A 21,049-nucleotide genomic window follows, 5' to 3' on the forward strand; every position below is an offset into this window, starting at 1 on the left:
GCGTTAGTTATTTTTATTTCCGAACTGACAATCAGACATTTAAGAACGACAGGTGACCCACCTGTAATTGTAGTTCTTCGAGTGGACCTCTGTGATTTGGAAAGTTTTAGAGCTTTTGCGGTAGCAAAAACCACATTAGAATAAGCCCCCCCCTCGCATAAGTACTTTGGCGTCAAGGCTCCCCTTTCAGTTGTGCCAACCACCGCTAAATTAAGCCAAATGACATGACAGTGGGGAGGACAGGTGGGATGTGTGAATCACAGAAGTCCACTTAAAGAACTACAATTACAGGTGGGTAACCTGTTGTTCTTCTTCGTGGCCTCTGTGAATCACACCCTGGGTGACTAAAACTGTCTTACCTAGAGGCAGGGTGTCACACCAAGGTAGAGGCTAAAACAGCACCTCCAAAGGCCGCATCAGACTTCTGCCGGAGATCAAGTCTTATAATGTCAGATGAAAATGGACGGCTGTGCCCAGGTGGCAGAGGTGCAGACGCCTGGAAGAGGTACGCCACGTAGGAATGCCATAGAGGTTGCCACGGCTCTGGTGGAGTGAGGGCGAATCACCTTCGGGACTGGTTTGTGTGCTGGCTGACACGCGAGGTGAATGGTTGAAGCGACCTATCTAGATATAGTTTGAGACATCACCTGGCGACCTTTAGTAGGTGGTTGGTGACTTATGAAAAGTCGAGGTGAACGCCTGAAAGGTTGGGTGTGTTGGACATAAAAGGCAAGGGCTCGCCTAATGTCCAAAGTATGGAGGATTCTTTCTTGAGCTATCCAAAGAGACTGAGACTGAGGAACTGTGGCCACGAAACCTCTGGCAGAGATTTGATGAACAGCTGTAATGTCAGAGCGAGACAGAGTAGATGCTCTTGCACTGATAAGGTGTCTCCTAATGAGGCCTCCTTCAGTCTAGAGAGACTATGGTCACATGCTCTGAATGGAGGATTTGGAACAGCGTTTAAAGTGGCTGAGAAGGCCAATTTGAGAGTGACCATCCCTTCCACACTGAAGACAAATACAGTCTGTCCCCTGTCGAGCTCCCTGATTTGGCTGGTTTCAGGACTGCCTCTTGGCCTCGGTCTGCTGGACGAGGGTCTCTTCAAATTGGGAGGGGCCCTGATGCACCGCCTGCCTCCAGGCTGAACGCTCAGAGGTCAAGGTTTCCCATCTGTGGAGGTCCATTCCTAAGGCCTTCAGATCATGCTTGCAGATCTCCTTGTATCGCAGCTGTGGTCTCCGTCTGGGGCAATTTCCCTGCACTCGTTCTCCATAGAGGACATTATGGACCACCTTTAATTGAATTATTAACCAAACCAGGCTGATTTGTATGAGGTCCAGATCAAAATGGAGTGGGCAGAGGGGAAAACTGATCTGGATACAAGCAGAAACCGAGCACAAAACTGATTCTGTCTCTCTCTTCTTAGCACATTTTAAAGCACCATTTTAAAGCACATTTGGGGATTCATCCAAATCCCCAAAGCTAGCTAGGTGATACCTGGCGGGTTTATTCTCCTCTCTATAGTCGATCAAAGATCCAAATTCCTCATGCATAGTGGAAAAAAAACAGACAAATGACGGCTCTTTTAGCTTCCAAACACAAGTCATTAGGAAGCTGGCAGCATAGAGGACGGATATTCCCTTGGAGCCAGGGCGCGGATTGAATCAGAGGAGACACACATTGCTTGGAACTGTATGAAGATCCATTCCAGGTTGGGAGAAGGGAAAAATCAAATTGCACACAGTCCCACCAGAGAGGCCATCTGGATTCCTCTGATACTCTTATGCAGAAATACCTTCTGATGCTTTTATGTACAAAAAGAAATGCTTTGGAATGCATTCAGAAACAAAATGGTAGCCGAGGGAGATGGAGAAGGATTGGCCTTATACGTACTGAAACGCAGTCATGGGAGACCTGCCAGACCACTCTGGCTGCTCCGTCTTGCACCATCCTGGGTTTCCAGATACAAAGGGCCACATACAGATGTCGAGTAGCAGTATATGTACAATGGCCAACAAAAAAGAGAAAACCCTTCTGAGATACAAGATGACTCTAGTTGTGCAGGCAGGCTGAGTTCAAAGACCGGCTGGCTGCGTGAGTGGCTTTTTTAAAAAAATGGATCGTTGTGCGTTACTGCTTTGAATGTGTTTTTGGTGTTGCTTATGTTTCTTTGTCTTGTATTTGTTTGATCCTTTTTAATATCTGTATACTCAATGTGGTTTTCTTTAAATTATTGTCTTTGAATGATGAAAACCAGCTTGTTTTTTTAAGACAAATAGTGGGTTAAAGGTGAATGAATGAATGAATGAATGAATGAATGAATGAATGAATGAATGAATGAATGAATGAATGAATGAACAGTGATCCCAGCTAACTTTCCTTTTCTTCAGTTACATGTATATTTCAAATTTCTCTCGAAATACACATGTCCTGCTTTATCAAGTGCCAGAATCTTTACCCTTTCTCGATCGGTAGCCATCTATCCATCCATCATCCTGTGATGATCCTGCACATACTTCCACTTAACACAACTCACATATGTTCCTAGAAACTGCATTTCGGATCACAGAATTCAGTCCTCTGCGAAGATTGGAGACAGATAAATATAGGGGGGGGGGAAAGAAATGAGCTATTGTGTTTTCCTTTTTTTTTTTTTTTTAAGGAATTCTACAGTGTGATGCCAGTGTTTTTTAGACTCAGGAGCTGGAACAGAGACAGTTGCATTGTCTAAAGGTCAATTTCTCCATGTATTCGCGAATGTCTCCGTTCCTATTACTATTACTAAGAATATGAAAATAATTTCTTCTTGAGATGCCAAGTGGAGAAGAATCCCAACTCGTATAGTCTGACAGGGCTTAAGGTGAACAGTTCATGGCTATTCACTGGTACCTGATATACCAAAAGCAACAGCACAAGGTGAGATGATGGAATTCTGTTATGGACCTTCTTGGCTGGAAGAAAGAGAGTTTGGGAGAATTTATGAGCTGCTGATAGGTGACGACAGACAGCTGACTTGAACAGAGGCTGGGGAAATCCAGGAAAAAAAAATCATAACACCACTAGAAGCTGAAGGTGGATGGGATATCCTTCTTATTATGAGTTTTAATTAAATGGTTTAATGTTTTTTTTTTAAAAAAAATGTTAATAATTTACTATTTGGCTTTTTTACTTTGCTTCTTTTAAATGCTGTAAAGCAGCTTGAGTTCTTTGGGAGAAAGCTAACAAATAAATATCATTCATTCATTCATTCATTCATTCATTCATTCATTCATTCATACATACATACATACATACATACATACATACATACATACATACATACATACATACATACATACATACATACATACATACATACATACATACATACATACATAACGTATGTACGTACGTACATCAAAACAGTGGTACAGAGGTCAATTTGGAAGCTCAGCCCCCCATCAGCCTCTTCCCTGCACAAGTAGAATCACATAGGTAGTTTGGTCCGTATCTACAAATGAAGGACAAGTCTTTTGTGAAGCTAATGGATCTTAATAGCCTATTTAAGACTAAACCAGGCTCAAGTGCTCTGCATTGGAACAAGGATAACTTGACACAATACATGGCACCTGGGGAAATCAACCTCTCTCCCTGCTACTGTGAGGACTAGCGAAATCAGAAGCAAAATGGTGGATGATGTCCTAGCCTCTGCCACCCCAGAAAAAGTTCTGGGACTTCAATCTTGAGGGCCACACCACCATCTCTGCAAAGCACTGCTACTACCCCCAAGAGGGCATGCAGAGTGTTGAATGCCAACACATGGTCAGCTTGTAAATGCATGTTACCTCCAAATGTCCATTTTCAAAACCTGTTTTCTGAGCCAGGAACCACGTCACGACATTCAAAATATTGAAGGACCTACTAGGTTTGGAAAGCAAGGCTACTGAAGTAGATGCTGTTGAGGTCCAGTTTAAGCTGGAATTTGCAGAAAATAGACTCTTGAATAATCCTGAAGCATGATTTGCGCTGATGTCCTCGACCGTATGGTCCCTTCTGCTCCAAGTATTGAACCCTGAGACCCTTTCCTCACCCCTGCTTGGGGCAGACAGACACGTCTAAACATGCTGTCTGCTGCTGCTGTCTTAAATTCCACCTCAAGGAAATGTACAGATGATAAAGATCTGGGAAGAATTATCTGTTGGGGATCAAATGCCTCCCAGAACCCCCCAGGAACATCTCCCAACTAGGATGCAGGATGTCTTTTGGCTAGCATCCCTCCACCCCTTTAGAAAAGGAGCACTAAGTACTTAGGTGTTGTTGTTCAGTTGTTTAGTTGTGTCCGACTCTTCGTGACCCCATGGACCAGAGCATGCCAGACCCTCCTGTTTTCCGCTGCCTCCCGGAGCTGAGTCAAAGTCATATTGGTACCTTCAATGACCCTGTCCATCCATCTCGTCCAGAGATGGAGGTCTCAAATAGAAAGGGCTGGATACCAACCTCCTCTTGCCAGAAGGCCTCAGGACAGCCCAACATGGGCTAGCGGATGGGCTACTCCTTCTACCCTATTGACCACCAACCGTACTAGTCAGGTCTTCAGGGATTAGAGTTCAAGAACACCTAGAGGAGCGTGAAAACGAGGTCCTGTATTTATCCAAGTGGGTGAAAGGTGTGACCAGAGATTATGTGGGGCTATCCAAGCCTTTTTAGAGGACAGGCCCCAACATTCCCAACCGTTGGCCACACTGGCCAATGAGGGTGATGGGATTTGGAGTCTAACAGCATCGGACGATCCAAGCTTGCAAAAGGCGCCATAGACCAAGTCTCTCTCTCTCTCTCTCTCTCTCTCTGTGTGTGTGTGTGTGTGTGTGTGATTTTGTGTGTGTGTGTGTGTGTGTGTGTGTGTGTGTGTGTGTGTATGTGTGTGTGTGTGAGAGAGAGAGAGAGAGAGAGAGAGAGAGAGAGAGAGAGGGAAGCAGAATACAGAAAGAGATGAAGCACAACAAATCAACAAATGTGCCGCCTGTAAGGGAATGCTAGGCAGCTAGGTAACTAGTGGCCAATTATATCACCATCATCTTAGAATTGCGCAGCTGGGAGGGACCCTAAGGATAATGGAGTCCAGCCCCTTGTCAAGAAGGCACCCAGTAGGGAATCGAATTCCCAACCCCTGGTTTCTCAGCCCGATGCCTCAACTCCTGAGTAATCCAGCAGTCCCCACGGATGCATAACTTATTTATTTTGTTGCGCTCCTCTTCCATATTTCCACAGGATATATTTTGGTGTACAGGGTCCTCTTCCTCCTCATGTCTATCTTCACAGCAACCCTAAGAGGCGGGCCAGACTGAGCGTGATTGCCCTGAGGCCGCCCAGGGAGTTCTATGACTAAAAAAGAATGTGGACAAGGATCTTCTGAGTTCTCGCGTGGCATGCCTAACGATTCCACCCCACGGACTCTCTGTTGCAATAAGACTGTGTTGAAGGAGAAGGGCTATGCGGTAGAACCACTTACGCCAGATAAAACACGTCAGCTTTTAAAGGACCACACAATCCTGCGGTGCTTCTACACTGCTGACGCAGACCGTGCCGTAACAACAAGCTAATTCGGTTGTTTTTTTCCCCATAAATAAATAAATAAATGTTTTCCAGCGACAAACACCAGCTTAGAAAATTGAACAAAAGCCCATGAACTTTCATTTCCACAGGGTTACCGTGACTTGAGAGCACTAAGATGTCAGTTAGAAATGGCCATTTAAAAACAGCAACAGAAAGGGGACAAGTGGCAAGAGGCCGTTTGCTGACTTTCAAATCACAGGGCGTCAAAACGTTGATAGATCCCTCCAGTCGCTGTACATCCTTCGGGTTGGTGACCTGAACATTACAGCGCCTGGCAAATTCTCCTAATGTGTGGTTACAGGGGACTAATGGATGTGGTAATTGATTATTTGATGGATGGCTAAGAGCTTCCTCTGGTATCCGAGAGGTGGGCTCTTTTATTCTCTAGTTAACCCGGGGATGAGTGCATATATGAATTATCTCTCTTGGTGAATGGAGATATCTTCCTTCTAATAAACATTTCATTCCTAAACAGATCTGAAAAATTGTTACCCTGGATGTCACATCCTCCGAGCCTACTTTAATTGCTTTTTGAAATTCGTTTGATGGCCCTAACTGCTCAGGGGAGTGGTACAGAACTATGGTATGAAATCCCAATTCATTCATAAACTTCAAACATTAATTTTAAAGGCTTGCTTTTTCTGCAACCCATAAACTTCAAAAGTTGTGCAAAGATCGGTTGCAGAGTTGCAAATTTCCGGTACATTCCTCTAGCTCCACAGCAGAAGTGCAGGGATTCGCAGAGCAGCCTCAAGAACTCACCCTGAGACAATAAGTAGGAGAAAGAATAAAATGTTTCATTTACTTACAGTTGAACAGATCAACAGCGAACTGAACAGACACGGCAGACAGACTTTTAACAACATGCTTTTCTGTCTATTGTTCCTCCTTTCTAATCAAGCTTGGTAAAGCTCCTAATGCTACCACATGCACCCATAGGCCTGAAATCTTTCTCAGAGAAGTATTTGAGATTTTGGCTCCCTTTCACCCTGGCATCTCCCTACTCTCTAATCAAATCAACTTGCACAGAGCTGATTGCTACCAAAAGCATCACTAATAATGAATCACTGAGGATCGTCTGCCTGCTATTTCCAATTAGTGTCTCTGTTTCAGGTTTAATATGCTGAAAGCTCCTTCATCCCCCCCCCCATTCTTTTTCTCTCTACCCCTCTTTTTTAGGTAAAAAGAAATATGGTGAGGAGCAAACTACATAATGTTGTCCTATTATTCCTGATCTCGTACGCATCCCCTGGGCATCAAAATATTCTTATCTCTGTTCCCTGGCTGTTTCTCCAGCTTATTTACATTGTTAGCTTTGCACAGGGGGTGGGGGAGGTATCATTATGTCAGCAAGAGGAATTTGAACATTAATAGGTTGGTTATGGGCAGGAATGCATGAGATTGCTTTGTAGGCTGTTTTTTTTTAAAAGGCGGGTAAACATATGTCACAGAAATGTTCTAATTGTTCTTAGTTGTGGAATCATATCTCTAGAAGAGTCCCACGCAGGAGACATGGCAGGAGTTGTAGAAATAGGAGAGGGAAACGAAAAGGAAACTGAAAATAGAGCTGCCATGAGCAATGGGAAGGGGGACTGCACACCAAGGAGTGATTCAGAAAATTATTAAAAGTGAGTTATTTCTTAGAAGCTGCAGCTGAAGTTATTCTGAAATCCATATGTGCATTTTTACACCCCACTCTATGTTGGGGTCTCTGTCCTCTGATGAAGGATCCTTGGCCTAATCCTCAAATCTTGATAGTCCCCCATCATCCTTCTAGAGGATGCCCATCCTTCCAGAAATTATTAAATTTTTGGAAGGCAACAAGTGTGTAAAAATGCTCACACATTTTCTCAACCTAAATGAAAACAGAGATCACCACACATCAAGACAACCTGCTTTTTTTAAAAAAAAAAGAGAGAGAGAGAGAGAGCAAATACTGCAATTTTGTTTTTGTCCTAACACACAAATGGTACATCGTTTTGCACAGGCAACAACATTTGCAGGGGGGGGGGAAGGTAAAATTTGGGTGTAAAAATCTTGTATTAGAAACCTTGTAATTTGCATAACAGTTTGTAGCTGCATGATTTTGCACAAAATGTAGCATCACAGACCTTGAGATTTGCACAAAATTTTGTATTACGAAACTTGAAATTTGCAAAATGCCATGCGTCTTGCACAAAACACAAGGTTTGGTTTGCAACGTAAGAGTTTTATTGTTGCTGCCTTTTGTTTTTGCATACATGCAAACACATATATACACCGATGCCCCTATTTTCTTTCAGACAAAAACACAGTCATATGTAAAATGAATAAACAAGTTTAAAAAATCTTGCAGTCTTGCCCTGCAGAAAGAAAGCTTTGAAGTATCTTCATGCTCGGCTATAAGAACAAAGTAAGCAAAGACAAGAACTCTGATGATCAGTTACACTGGATTAAGTGCAATCATGTAAATAAATAGTAATGGTGAACTGCTCCTAATTTAAGAGTCACCACTTCTACCCCTCATTGCAGACCAGGGACACGGGATAAAACATACAAGCAGCAACCCATTGACTAGAGGCAGTTTGCTGCTTTGGTTTACAACCATGGATTTAACACCAGCATTAACTGAAGGACGGGATTCTGGCCGCTCATGTGCATCCCTAAATTACAGCTTCCAGTATAACCCATATGGCTGGGATAGTCAGATGCTGTCGTGCAGAAAAGTCAGCTGCCTTCAGATCACACTTCCTAGTCTCAGAGCTCAGAAAAGGTCCTCTGAGGAAATACCATTGCTAGAATCCCACAGCCATTATGTCGCCAAAACAAAGAATCCCAAGATTTCTTCGTTCCTACCAGACACTTCTCTAAATCTCATGGATTACATTAATTCTCACAAGTAAGGCGGCTGTATATCTATGGCCCCATGGAAGAACATCTCCGAAGCCATATTGGAGAGGCAGATAGGAGCAGGGGCACCTTGCCAATGTCTGACCACCACCACCCCAGTTTTGTTCACATGATTTATTTCACCCCCTCCAGATGATGGTGGTGAAAACGGTGTCCGAATCACCTCCTAGAGATCAAATGATAACAGGGATGACCTGTCTTACATGTTATTTCTCCCTGGTGATAATCACAACTCAGCTACATGGCAGAATCATAGAGTTGGAAGGAACTCGTAGGATTCTTTAGTCCTGGCAATGTTTAAAAATAGCATTTTAAGTGAACACACACACATACACAAAGACAGACAGGCGGACACACATACACACACAGTTAGTTTAAAACCAGTGTTTTATCCTCTTTATTCCCTCTCTTGGCTGCAATTAATTTGAATTCAAAGGCTGCATGGGGACTTCTCAGGGGAGCAGAAAACTTTATCCCTGGTGAGTTTGTAGATTAATAAGTTAAATGCTGATTAAAAGCGGTATCTGAGTATGTTTAAATCTGAGTGGTGAGTCTTTCCCAAGGGGTGGTGCTTTGGGAGTTTAAAAGGAAGAACTGAAACACGAGAAATGGATCGTTAGAAGAAGCTGTCCTAAGGAAACTTTTTAAAAAAAATTCTGAGCATCTCAGCATGAGGGACAACTTAACACTGTCTGGTCTTCAGAAAGGAGGGGCAGACATCTTTAATATGCTTTGGCCATGGGTAGCCACTGTCACCGGGACCTCCAAATCATCTCACAGTCTCAGACAAGGACTGTGGCCTAATACCCATGGGTTCAGCCATCAAGAGAACACCTAAGGCCATCCCGCCCAACATTGCTTTTGATTCCCAACTCTGGGCAGAACACAGCTGACAAATAAAGCTCAAGGCAGACACAAGGAGCTCAAGACGAGAGCTCGTGAAAAGGACAGCAAACAGGGAGTTTGCTGGGAAGGCCTCTATCAACTTTTTTTTTTGGGGGGGGGAGGTTCCTTTTCTGTTTGTTATTTCAACCTGGGCTTATCAGTGAATTTTATGTTATGTTTGTGTTGATGTTTATTTTGTTTGTAAGCCACCCAAAATAGTGGATGCTGTAGAAGTATGAATTGGTAGGTAGGTAGGTAGGTAGGTAGGTAGGTAGGTAGGTAGGTAGGTAGGTAGGTAGGTAGGTAGGTAGGTAGGTAGGTAGGTAGGTAGGTAGGTAGGTAGGTAGGTAGGTAGGTAGGTGGATGGGTGGGTGGGTGGGTGGGTGGATAGAGAGAGAGAGAGACAGAGAGAGAGAGATGGAGAGAGATGGAGAGATAGATGGAGAGATGGAGATATGGAGGGAGGGTGGGGAGGGACAGAAGGACAGACATCTCACAGGGTTGCCATCAGGAGCAAGAGGAAGAGAGTCACACATGCTTTGTTGTCCTCACTGGAGAAACAACTGGGCAGAAATGCCGCAAATAAATAGTCCTTGGTGCCATCAGTCCCACCACTGTACCACAGGAATTCGGCAGCCGTATCTCCAATTCCTGCCCTTTCCTGAGAGTCCACCCGTTCTTTTCCGTGGCCAAGGGCTAATCCATTTTTTCAAGCTGTGCTCCACGTCTGGAGAAAGTGCCAGAGCTGGAGAGAGAGAGGGGGGGGGGAAACAGCAGCAACTGGTGGCATTTCCCTCTTCAATCCTTTTATAAAGGCTGCTGTCAAAGAGGTTTTAGAAGAACACAGTTTCCCTCCCTGTCAATAATCCATCTCTACAGGTATTAAAATGAGGCATTTCACATCGAAATGAGATGACAAGCCGGATGAGGCTTTCCATTTATTTTGCTGGGAACCCTATGACCTTTCAGAGGGAGGGGGGGCGCGAGGCTTGATTTAAAGCCGTCACAAACGCAGCCGGAAGAGAACAAGAGGATTGAGAAGCAGAGCAAGGGTCCAGCTGTTGCCCTTCCCCCTCCCCCCCCAATTTTCATTTTCTGCCCATTCAACGATGGCCACAATTGCCTGCCCGCCTTCTAAAATGTAATCTTCCCACATGTTGAGGAAAAAGCAGTACGTGGAACCCGATTTCCCCCTCCATTGACCACCCTGAGCACTCAGTCTGTCGAATGAAAGATGTTGGACCCTCAGAGTCACATTCTTTTCTCCTGGAGCGAAGTTCTTACAGGCCACCAAGATAATAGTGATCGTACTTTGTGCCCTCAAGTCAATTCTGACTTATGGCAACTGTTTTCAAGGGTTTTCCAGGTAGAGAATCCTCAAGTTGACCATTCCCTTCCTTGGGGGATCTCCTGGGACTGCACAGCTTGTGTGAGGGATAAATCGGCTAAAATCATGTTGCGCGGCGCCGTGTGAGCAATGAGGTTGATGGCATCAACAGTAGCAGTGATCAAAGAGTTCCTTTCGGGGGTTTTCTAGCATGCACACAACTTTCTTGCATTGTGTATGGGTCGTGTGCATCCAGAAATCACATTGAATTGCTTTCAGTGAGAGGAGATTTGCAGCTAACGATGACACGGCCATCCCTGGTTATGCATGCAGAACTGTGCAACAGGATTTCAGCCACAGAATGCTGCCTCGGTAATTTTTTTGCCAGTGAACTGTCCTCAACAAGACTGGACAGATTCAGTGCATGGGCTTCGACCCACCCAGTCATCATCCAAACCCACAGCCTTAGGAAGAACATAGGGAAACAGAAGATACTGACAGGCACTAAAAATTGGTGGGTTCTGGGAAAGTAAGAAGAGAAACCAATCCAGCATATGAAAATGAGAAGAATCATTCTTGATTACAGTGGTGCCTCGCTTAACGACAATAATCTGTTCCAGGAAAATCACAGTTAACCGAAAACATGGTAAAGCGAAATTAAAAACCCAATTGAAATGCATTGAAACCCGTTCAATGCGTTCCAATGCGGTAAAAACTCACTGTCCAGCGAAGATCCTCCATACGGTGGTCGTTTTCGCTGCCTGTATAGCAAGGAATCCGTCCCTAAGCACAGCGAGGAGCCATTTTAAGCACCCGGTGGCCATTTTGAAAACCCGACGATCAGCTGTTTTTGATCGTCGTAAAGGAAAAATCGATTCCCTGCTTCGGGAACCGATCGTCACTAAGTTCCCCCATTTAGACCATCGTTTTGCGATTGCAATTACGATCGCAAAAAGATTGTCGTAAAGCGGATTTGTCGTAATGCGGGGCAATCGTTAAGCGAGGCACCACTGTATAACAAAGGGCCATCTCCTCATTCATAGTGTTTACACAGTGGCCAACCAGTTGTCCATGAGGAGCCACAGAAGGACATGATGACTGTACCCTTCAAACTTGGTTGAAGCCATTTCACTGACTCCCGTTGCACTCCTCCTTTCCTGTGTTTCTTCCTCTTTTAGAGTAGGTGCATGTCCTCTTTTAAGGAGAGCAGTCCTTCATTTCAAGTGCTATCAGACTACAGTCCCCACATGATGCTCTGTGTCTTGCTCTCTGAAGGAGGCAAGGAATCTCACAGGCCTTTCAGTTTCCTCACCAAGGCATCCTAGTGATTGGAGACAAGGAATTTAGCCCCCTTTCTTCAGTTTGGTAGAAGAGGCTGAAAAAAAGCAGGGCCACGAAAGGACAACCTGGGAAACAACTGTCACCGGATATTGCTTTCCTCTCATTGTGATCCAGCAGCCATTCCAACAGGTGGTGAAAAAGGCAGAGAGAGGAACGGAGTAAATAAAACACCCTCCATACAAGTTCAAGCGACCCCCCCATAAGGGTTTCAGCAAGTCCCTATCCAGTCCCTCCTGCCTCTTAATTCAAAGAAACCCCTGCCTCTCTGCTCTTTTTTTCTCTCTGTTGACATCTGTTGCTGAAAGCAGCCATGTTTGTCAATTTCCCATTTCGTCTATTCAACTGTGAGTAATTTTAATTCTTTCTTCTTAAAAATACCTGAGATTGTAAATGCCGGTTAGTGAGAAAAAGAGGTGGACGACTCTGGGGAACTCTCTGAATCCCCGCACTTCTGCTGCACAGCCAGAGGAAGTTAACCAACCATTCAAAACTCTGCAACACTTTTTCAAGCTGGGGAAACAAACTATAAACATTATAAATCCCATAGTAAGACCAATCTACCTGAGATAGATATACACAGAGAAGGAGGGGGAGGAGGGGGAGGAAGGAAAGAATCAAAAGTGGGAGAAAAAGTACATCTCTCTCTCTCTCTCTCCTTCTCCTTCTTCTTCTTCTTCTTCTTCTTCTTCCTCTCTGCTAGTATAATACTAAGAAGCCAAAAATCACATGATGTGGGCTGAGCAGAAAACTTGCTTCACAGTAAGATGCAAGACTGGGGACTTGCGTAGTCAGATTCTTATTTCCTTGAACTCACCTCTTGTCTTTGCTACTCATCTTTTTTCTCACCTGCACAAGATACCTCTTCAATACCTCTTCTGAGTGATGCTAGTTGAGCCCTCTCCAATCACAGTTCCTTCCCCCCCACACACACACACCTCCTGGGAACTATTACAGCAGGAATGGACCATACTTCGTCAGGTACAGAAAAGCAATCTGCTTTTTTTTTTAATCAGCCCCAATATCTTAGACATTCCAGCACCAAGGAAGTACACGTCACCTCCCACTTCTGAATATACATAGCTTCCTCTGTTGTTATATAGAGTGTTAACTTTACGTTATATAGAGTGTTAATTTTACTTTATTTGACCAAACCCCAGGAGGCAGTGGAAGCCAGGAGGGCTTTGTGACATGGGGTCACAAAGAGTCGGACATGACTTAACGACTAAACAACAACTTTACTGCCTCCATAGATGCACAATGTGCTCAAATTACTGGTGCTCAGGGAGGGAGGCTTGGTGAATTCTCTGGCCACTGTGCACGGATGGAAATAAAATCAACAGTGATGCTCTATTAATAGCTACACCAGTTGTATGCCTTCCATTTTTCTTATTTTATTTTGTCATACAGATGGAAACGATATATAAAAAAAGACAGGCTGGGAAGGAATCATAGATGCAAATCGGCATGCGGGAAAGACAACAAATGATCAAGCTGATCTCTTTTTTCTTTTTCCTTTTACATGTATCGATTTTCGAAGATGGTAATGCAAAATCACCCATCCTATGGGTAGAAATGAATGTTCAATGGGAGGCATAGAATGTTTCTAAGTGCGAAGTACCTCAAAGGATCGTGTCTTCCATTATGATCCTGTTCAGGTGTTAAGATCACCAGGAATGGTGTTTCTCTCAGTCCCACCACCCTCACATGCACTTGGTGGGGATACAGGAGAGGGCCTTCTCTGCAACTGCTCCCAGAGACTTTGCAACTCCCTGCCACTGGAGGCCAAGGCTGGCCCCATCCCTGCTGTCCTTCTGCAAACGGACAGACCTTTCTCTCCAGACAAGCCTTCCCTTAATAACTGGTGGTCTGAGAGGGCTTTTCCAATAGATCATTATGCCTTGTTGCTTTTGAATGTGTTTTGCATGTTGTTTCTGTTGACTGTTTTATTTCTAAGTGTAATATTTGTTTGATTCTTTTTGCATTTCTTCATACTTACTGTTTTCAGTCTATATTGATGACGGAAGAAGGGTCATAAACAGAAACGTGGTCCCAAGCTGTTTAGGGCTTTACAGCTTCTCTCCCCGGCTTTAGCCTATATATTTTGCACCATCTCGTGCATTATGTTGAATGAGATTCCGGACTTTCCTGATGACTATTCAAACCCCACAGTAGAAGAATACAGAGAAAAGGTCTCTCATTCTTGCCAATTTTTCCTTGTCTCACAATGTCAAGACTTTTCCTCTGTGCCAAGGAGGTTTCTCAGCTCCTCGGGGGGAAAAGATTCCAATCTCATTTTTCCTCACCCTCCCCACGTCATTGCTGTCTGTTCATTTTGCAAGGAACTGCCAAATTGCTTACAGCTTTCCAGTGAATCCTGCAGAGGAAACATATCATTTTGCTGAGGCATTGTAATAAGTCAGCACAGATCGGTGCGCCTCCCGGTAACAATATCACCACAAGATATTCAACAAATCTCATGAGATTTCCAGTAGATACATATTTTTGCATGTATATTTCTGTATCTATGTCTATATGTGACATTTGCCATTGGATTCCCAAGAAATCTCATGCAATTTGTAGAATACACAGACAAATATGTATCTATATATGTATTTATTTTTTATTTCTACAGCTTGTACAGCATGTAGTGAGAACACCATTTGGGGCAGTTTGTCTATGTAGACTAAGCCTACAAACGACTATGATAATCAAAGAAATCAGAAACATAACACCACAGAAACAGAAAAGGTGACTTGAAAAATCAGGTCAAGCCAAATTGAATAAACCATAAGAAAAGAGACCAAAATATACCAGTAGACTAGAAATAATCCATAATCACAATGACAAATACCACATGTGCATCTCAAAGATTAGCAGAAGATGTTGCCCAAGGCTTCCTTATACAACCCTGTCTTCAATAATCTTCTAAAAATCTGTGAAGGGTGCCGGTCTAATTTGTAACTGAAGCAGCCCACAAAGCCTGGTGGACTGATGCCGAAACAGAAACTCAAGGCCAGGACATCAGCTCAAAACGTACTTTCTAGCAAAATAAACACAGCACTTACCTGCTTCCTACTTTTCTGTCCCTTGGGAAGCAGAGCTTTGGATTTGTCTGCAATTTTCTGCCGAAAGGGAGGGAAAAATAATAATAATAATAATTGTAGAACGGCTGATCAGGACAGAGTTGAAATGCATTCAGAAACGTTGTTAATTTCTCTTATTTCAGGGAGGGGAGGAAGGAAAGGAATAAAATGGAGGCAACGCGCCAGCCATATGATTAAGTTACAAGAGGGGGGATGATTTTGAAAGGGTTTTACGCCTCAGAGAAATCGGAGGTGTTGCAAACGTTCAAGGATGGCAGAGTTATCAAAAGCAAGCGGCACATTTAAAACCTGGCAGGTGCAGGAAAAAGGGGGCAATTTGCAACTTGGGAACCGCTCTCTGACGTAACCAGGCCATTGAAAGGGGAATAATTCAACGGGTAACTTTGTCGCATTCTAATTTATTAAAAATAAGTAGAGAGATAAAGGGCCACGTGATTAGTTCCAGAGAGAGACAGAGCACATACCATCCAACACATGGTCTATAAGTTACATCCATTCTGCACCATGTGAAATAAAAACAGAACAGGTGTGCTTGTGGTGATGATCAAGCATTTCACAATTAAATCCATGAGTCCTCCCCCAAGGCCGAATTCTTCAAAAGAGAATTCTGGCTGAAAGGGGAAAGGGAGACATCTCTATTTCAGGTGGACCAATATCATGTCCACCTTCATGGATAAACTCCCGACCACAGAATGCACAGCCCAGTGGCTCCCAACCTTGAGTTACGAGATGTTCGTGGACTGCAACTCCCAGAAATCCTGGCCAGCGCCGTGCACGGTGAAGGCGGCTGGGAGTTTCAGTCCAAGAACCTCTGGGGCCCCAAGTTGTTATAAACAGTCTCAAAAGTCCTCTTTACCTTCTGTACTGTCCCATACCGCTGAATGGCGTCAGAAAGTTGATTCTTCAGGCGATCCAGCTGAAGCCGCTCCTGCTACAGAAAAAGAAAATATCATCAAATATAGCCAATGCCAAAAAAGAGAGAGAGAAGAAGCCATTTTTATGCCATCCGTGGTCTGGAAGCAAGAAATCTCATGGATGTTTTGAACGCTGAATGGTTTACATCAGTGGTTCCCAAAGTTGGTTAAATCGAAATGTTCTTGGACTGCCATTCCCAGAAGCCTTCACCAAGAGCTGTGCTTGTTGGAGGTTTCTAGGAGCAGCAGTCTGAGAACACCTGGGTTACGCAAGAGTGGGAAGCACAGTTTTACATGGTAACCTGGTGCAATAAAGGTTCCCCTTGATATTTAGTCCAGTCATGTCCTACTCTAGGAGGCAGTGCTCATCCCCGTTCCCAACCCGTAGAGCCAGCATTTGTCCAAAGACCGTTTCCGTGGTCACGTGGCTAGCATGACTAGACATGGAACGCCATTACCTTCTCACCTATTTATCGACTCGCATTTTTACATCCTTTCAAACGGCTAGGTTGGCAGGAGCTGGGACAAGCGACGGGAGCTCACTCCATCGCGTGGATTCGATCTTATGACTGCAGCTCTTCTGACCTTGCAGCACAGAGGCTTCTGCGGTTTAACCCGCAGCGCCACCACATCCCTGCAATGGGTTCTCCTTAACTACAAGGGCAGAAACATTACAGAGTGCAAACTTTTCCCCACCTCTGGAAATAAGTGCATTTGGGCTTAACCCAATGGTTAGTTTTCATCCGAGTGGACCCGCTGAATGCATGGGAACTGGGTAAGTCAAAAGGTTTAGTTATCCAGCTGCCGGGCCAGAGGTTGGGAGTTCAATTCCCCAGAGGTGCCTCCTTGGCAGGGGCCGGACACCATGATCCAGAGGGTCCCTTCCAACTCTGCAGTTCTAACACTACTATTAAAACTCATGTTTGAGGAAAAGCAGGGCAATGCAAGTATTTCATTTCTCTCCTTTATTCCAGGCAACACCAAGAATGAATCCAATCCCAAGGGGCAGGTGAGCAGCATTCTCAGCCAAACAAAAAACTCATTCTGTCACGTCTCTGTCCCAATTCCAAAGGGTAGTTCCAATTTCACAGTAGTTATTCCATGTCACATCTTGTCCATATTAAGGTCTTGAAGAGGTTGCAGGAATATCTTTAAACATGCTTTGCTAGCATTTCCAAATAGACAGGAGGACTGAAATTCCTTCGGGATCCTATAGTCTTTCGTGTTTAAAACTGCATCCGCAGGCACTGCTGGACCACAGTTCACATCATCCTTTACTATTATGAAAGGGCCTTATCCCGCTGGGGATTGCGTAAGGGTCATGAAGTCGGAACCGACTTACAGCGACCCTACTAGGGCTTTTAAGGAGCTATTTAAGGAGTAGTTTCACTGTCCAGACTCCCAGCGAGATTCCATGGCCCAATGGGGATTCAAACGCTGCTCTCTACAGTCCTAGAACAATGTCCCGTCCCTTCTGATCCTTAAAAAGAGAAGGAGAAGGCCTTTCTCTCGGTCCCACGACCTTCACAGGTGAATTTTGGTGGGGACACAGAAGAGGGATTCTCTGTTGCTGCTTCCAGACTGTGGAACTCCCTCCCACTGGAGGCCACCTTGGCCCCGTCTTTGCTGTCCTTCCGCAAACAGGCAGAGACCTTTCTCTTCAGGCAAGCTTTCTCTTAATGGCTGGTGGTGTCAGTGGGGTTTAAAAGGGACTGTTGTGCCCTGGTGTTTTGACAGTGTTTTTGTATCGATTTTATTATTGTAATACTTGCCCAATTGTTTGTATACCTACTGTTTTTAGCTTTTAAATATTTCTCTTTAATGATGTAAGCTGCATTGGGCTTTTTTTTTTTAGAGGAGAAAGTCAGGGTAAAATATTGGAAGAAGGGGGGAAAAGAGAGAGAAGGAAGGAAGGAAGGAAGGAAGGAAGGAAGGAAGGAAGGAAGGAAGGAAGGAAGGAAGGAAGGAAGGAAGGAAGGAAGGAAGGAAGGAAGGGAGGGAGGGAGGGAGGGAGGGAGGGAGGGAGGGAGGGAGGAAGAGCAATACTTAAAAAACCACACTAAAGCAGGAGGAAGAAGCAAAGAAACATTATCTGGTGCTGGAGTAAGATTTTTTAAAAGGATAATTTGCTAATCAAAAGCTCATATTTTGCTCAGAAAATCTACCACCCTACACATTTACCTTGGAGTAAGTCTCAATCAATTCAGCTGGACTTACTTTTGAATAGAACTGCACAGTCCAGTTTCATTTTATTTAGAGAGTGTATTATATGTATATATATATATATATATATATATATTTATTTGCACTCTTCAGGTGTCATCGAGAAATCAATATCCAAATGTAACAAGAAGAAACCAAACCAAACCAGACAGCCAAAGGGTCTATTGATTGATCCCCCCGATGGATGGTTTCTATTAATCACAGCTGAGAAACGTAGATCCAAACTCCAGTTTTAATTATTAAGTTGTTTTTGAGAGCAAAGCTAAATCTCTGTTAACTGGGATCATGAGTTGACAGAAATAGTCATGGAAAAACACCTCAACCAGAGGCTGGAAGTTTGCTTTCATTTGGTGGCATTAGTCGAATTTGGCAAGTATTTCCAGTAGAGATGGCGTTATTCGTATTTGTATACGAATACAAATACTGCCACCTTACTGGAAATAAAGATTAATGTTTTTTTTTTCTTACAAATATGAATACCCCCGCAAATCTGGACTTAATGAGGTCTGACCCCAGGGGCCAGACCGTCCATTCACACATGCGGCAGCGGTGGCAGCCTCGGTCCGCCTTCCAATTGCTCCTGGAGCGCCACTCTCTTCACGCTCGTCTAGGCACTCCGCAGCCGTGCAGGGAGAGTCGTCCTCCCTCCCCCTGCCTGGAATTGCTCTGGGAAGGCAGACTGAGGCTACCGCAGCCACTGGACACACAAGACAGTCTGGACCCAGGAGCCAGACCATCGTTAAGTCCGGCTGTGTGGGGAGTATTCGTATACGAATGCCTCCATCTTTAAATTCCAATATTCTAGTTCAAAATTCTTTGGTTATGGGAGATGCTTTCCCAAACTGGGGTTCATGGATCGTACATTCCCTCTCCCCCCCAAAAGAAGCCCTTTGCACACCTTCCTCTCTGTCAATTTCTCTCTCTCTCTCTCTCTCTCTCTCTTGTCCTGAGGGGAAACCCAAAGGGTGTGTGTGTGTCTTGCATTCCCAGCTGATGGACAGACAGCAGGGTTTACTGGTGGATATTTCCTTCACTATCTTAATGGCCTACACCTCATCCTGACACAACATTTCTGAAGACCCACAAGGGCACAAGGATGGGGACTCAAGCTGCAAGACTCGCTGTCAAGTTGGATTTAAGTCATACCATTTCCCCCAATGCCTCGGATTCGATTCATGACTCAGAATCCGCCCACACCTCCCTTTTTACTGAGACAAAAAGCTTGCTTTTAATAGGGACTCCAATTTTGGGCTTGGGACTCGGACTCGGGACCAAAGACTCGGACTTGAGATTCAGACCCAAAGACGTGTTAACATTCCGACATTAGGTCAAGGTGAATTCCATACTTCGATGGAGGCTGTTTGTTTTGCGGACTTAAAAAACAAAACAGAATTGTGTATGTATCACTTGCAGAAAGCTGCAATGGGTGTGGTGCTTTTTTTTTTTTTGGACCAACCAGAAATGACATTGCTTTCTTTCATTGGTCATACTCAAGTTGCTTCTCTTTGTTTTTAATATTTACTTATTTATTTATTTATTTGATTTATACCCCGCCTATCTGGACCAACGGACCACTCTAGGCGGGATTTCTCCTCAATCCTGTTTGGTTCCAGTTGTAGCTTTTGCCACATACTCATGGTTGACAGCAATGGCATCAATGTGGCAGACCCTTCCTTCCTTCCTTCCTTCCTTCCTTCCTTCCTTCCTTCCTTCCTTCCTTCCTTCCTTCCTTCCTTCCTTCCTTCCTTCCTTCCTTCCTTCCTTCCTTCCTTCCTTCCTTCCTTCCTTCCTTCCTTCCTTCCTTCCTTCCTTCCTTTTATCCATCATCTGCTTCTTCCTTCCTTCCTTCCTTCCTTCCTTCCTTCCTTCCTTCCACCCATCATCAGCTCCTTCCTTCCTTCCTTCCTTCCTTCCTTCCTTCCTTCCTTCCTTCCTTCCTTCCTTCCTTCCTTCCTTCTTGCTTCTCTTCATTTGCTTTCCCTACTGGACCCAATTTGTATCACAGAAGATGTAGGATAACAGCCAATTTTCTGTATCTTGATAAAAGGCTTACCTCAGCTTTATCTCACCTCAGCTTTCATGAGGTAACTCAATAATCCTACTGCTTCTGAGGATGGGCAGAATACATATTCTGGCCACCACATTTCCAAAGGCTGTTTATTTGTTATAATTGGCCAGATTCTCATAGGGTTCCGGGTCAACCAGAAATTGAGGATTTGTTAAGACACTATTAGGAGTGTGGTCCCTTCTTATAACAGCAAGTGTAAGGAAGTGATAGCTGTAGTGCAGAACCTCAAAGAGTAAGGCAGCATGCATGTAAAAATGGAATCGAAATGAAATTATCGAGATCTGGGCTGGTAGAAATGGACTACACCAATTCAAACTGTTTAAAGGGGACCACATCTCTGAATTTCCCTTTTGTTATGATACTACATGCTGGCAAATCCCTTCCCAGTCTGGCTTTCCTGCTCTTTTCAACTTTTTTCAACTTTTTTCAGGATTGCGATTAGAGATGGGTACAAATGTTAAAAAAATCACCAAATTTGTTCAAAAATCACTGATTTGTCAATTTCTATTTGTACAAATCAATGCCACCAACAAATACAAATCCATGAATTCTTAACAGTTTTTTTTTAAATCTATCGATATGTTTGGCTATAAAATGCCTGCCTGGCACCATCAAAATTGCAGGGAAATTTCCTCTGACACTCCTCCACATTCTCTCCAAGTCTGGTGAAACTTTGGTAAAGTTATACACCCACAAAGTGGGT

At 44.0% G+C, this 21,049-nt stretch overlaps 1 protein-coding gene across 7 annotated transcripts in view; it reads right to left on the bottom strand.

Annotated features, from left to right (window-relative positions):
- TSNARE1 (t-SNARE domain containing 1) overlaps positions 1-21,049 on the bottom strand; it is a 434,224-nt gene that overhangs the window by 221,298 nt on the left and 191,877 nt on the right. For 5 of the 7 annotated variants that reach the window (XR_013544395.1, XR_012087019.2, XM_072999410.2 and 2 more), the window contains exons 6-7: positions 15,998-16,072; positions 15,103-15,159 (exon numbers count right to left, since the gene is read on the bottom strand). Coding sequence is in view for 5 of the 7 variants with exons in the window: in XM_072999410.2 (XP_072855511.2) it covers positions 15,103-15,159; positions 15,998-16,072 (132 nt within the window). In the remaining 2 variants the exon portion in view is untranslated. The remainder of the gene's footprint in view (positions 1-15,102; positions 15,160-15,997; positions 16,073-21,049) is intronic. The other 2 variants (XM_078392020.1, XM_072999412.2) reach the window with 1 other exon arrangement.

The sequence above is a fragment of the Pogona vitticeps genome, chromosome 4 (assembly GCF_051106095.1).
Source record: "Pogona vitticeps strain Pit_001003342236 chromosome 4, PviZW2.1, whole genome shotgun sequence".
Classification (NCBI taxonomy): domain Eukaryota; kingdom Metazoa; phylum Chordata; class Lepidosauria; order Squamata; family Agamidae; genus Pogona; species Pogona vitticeps.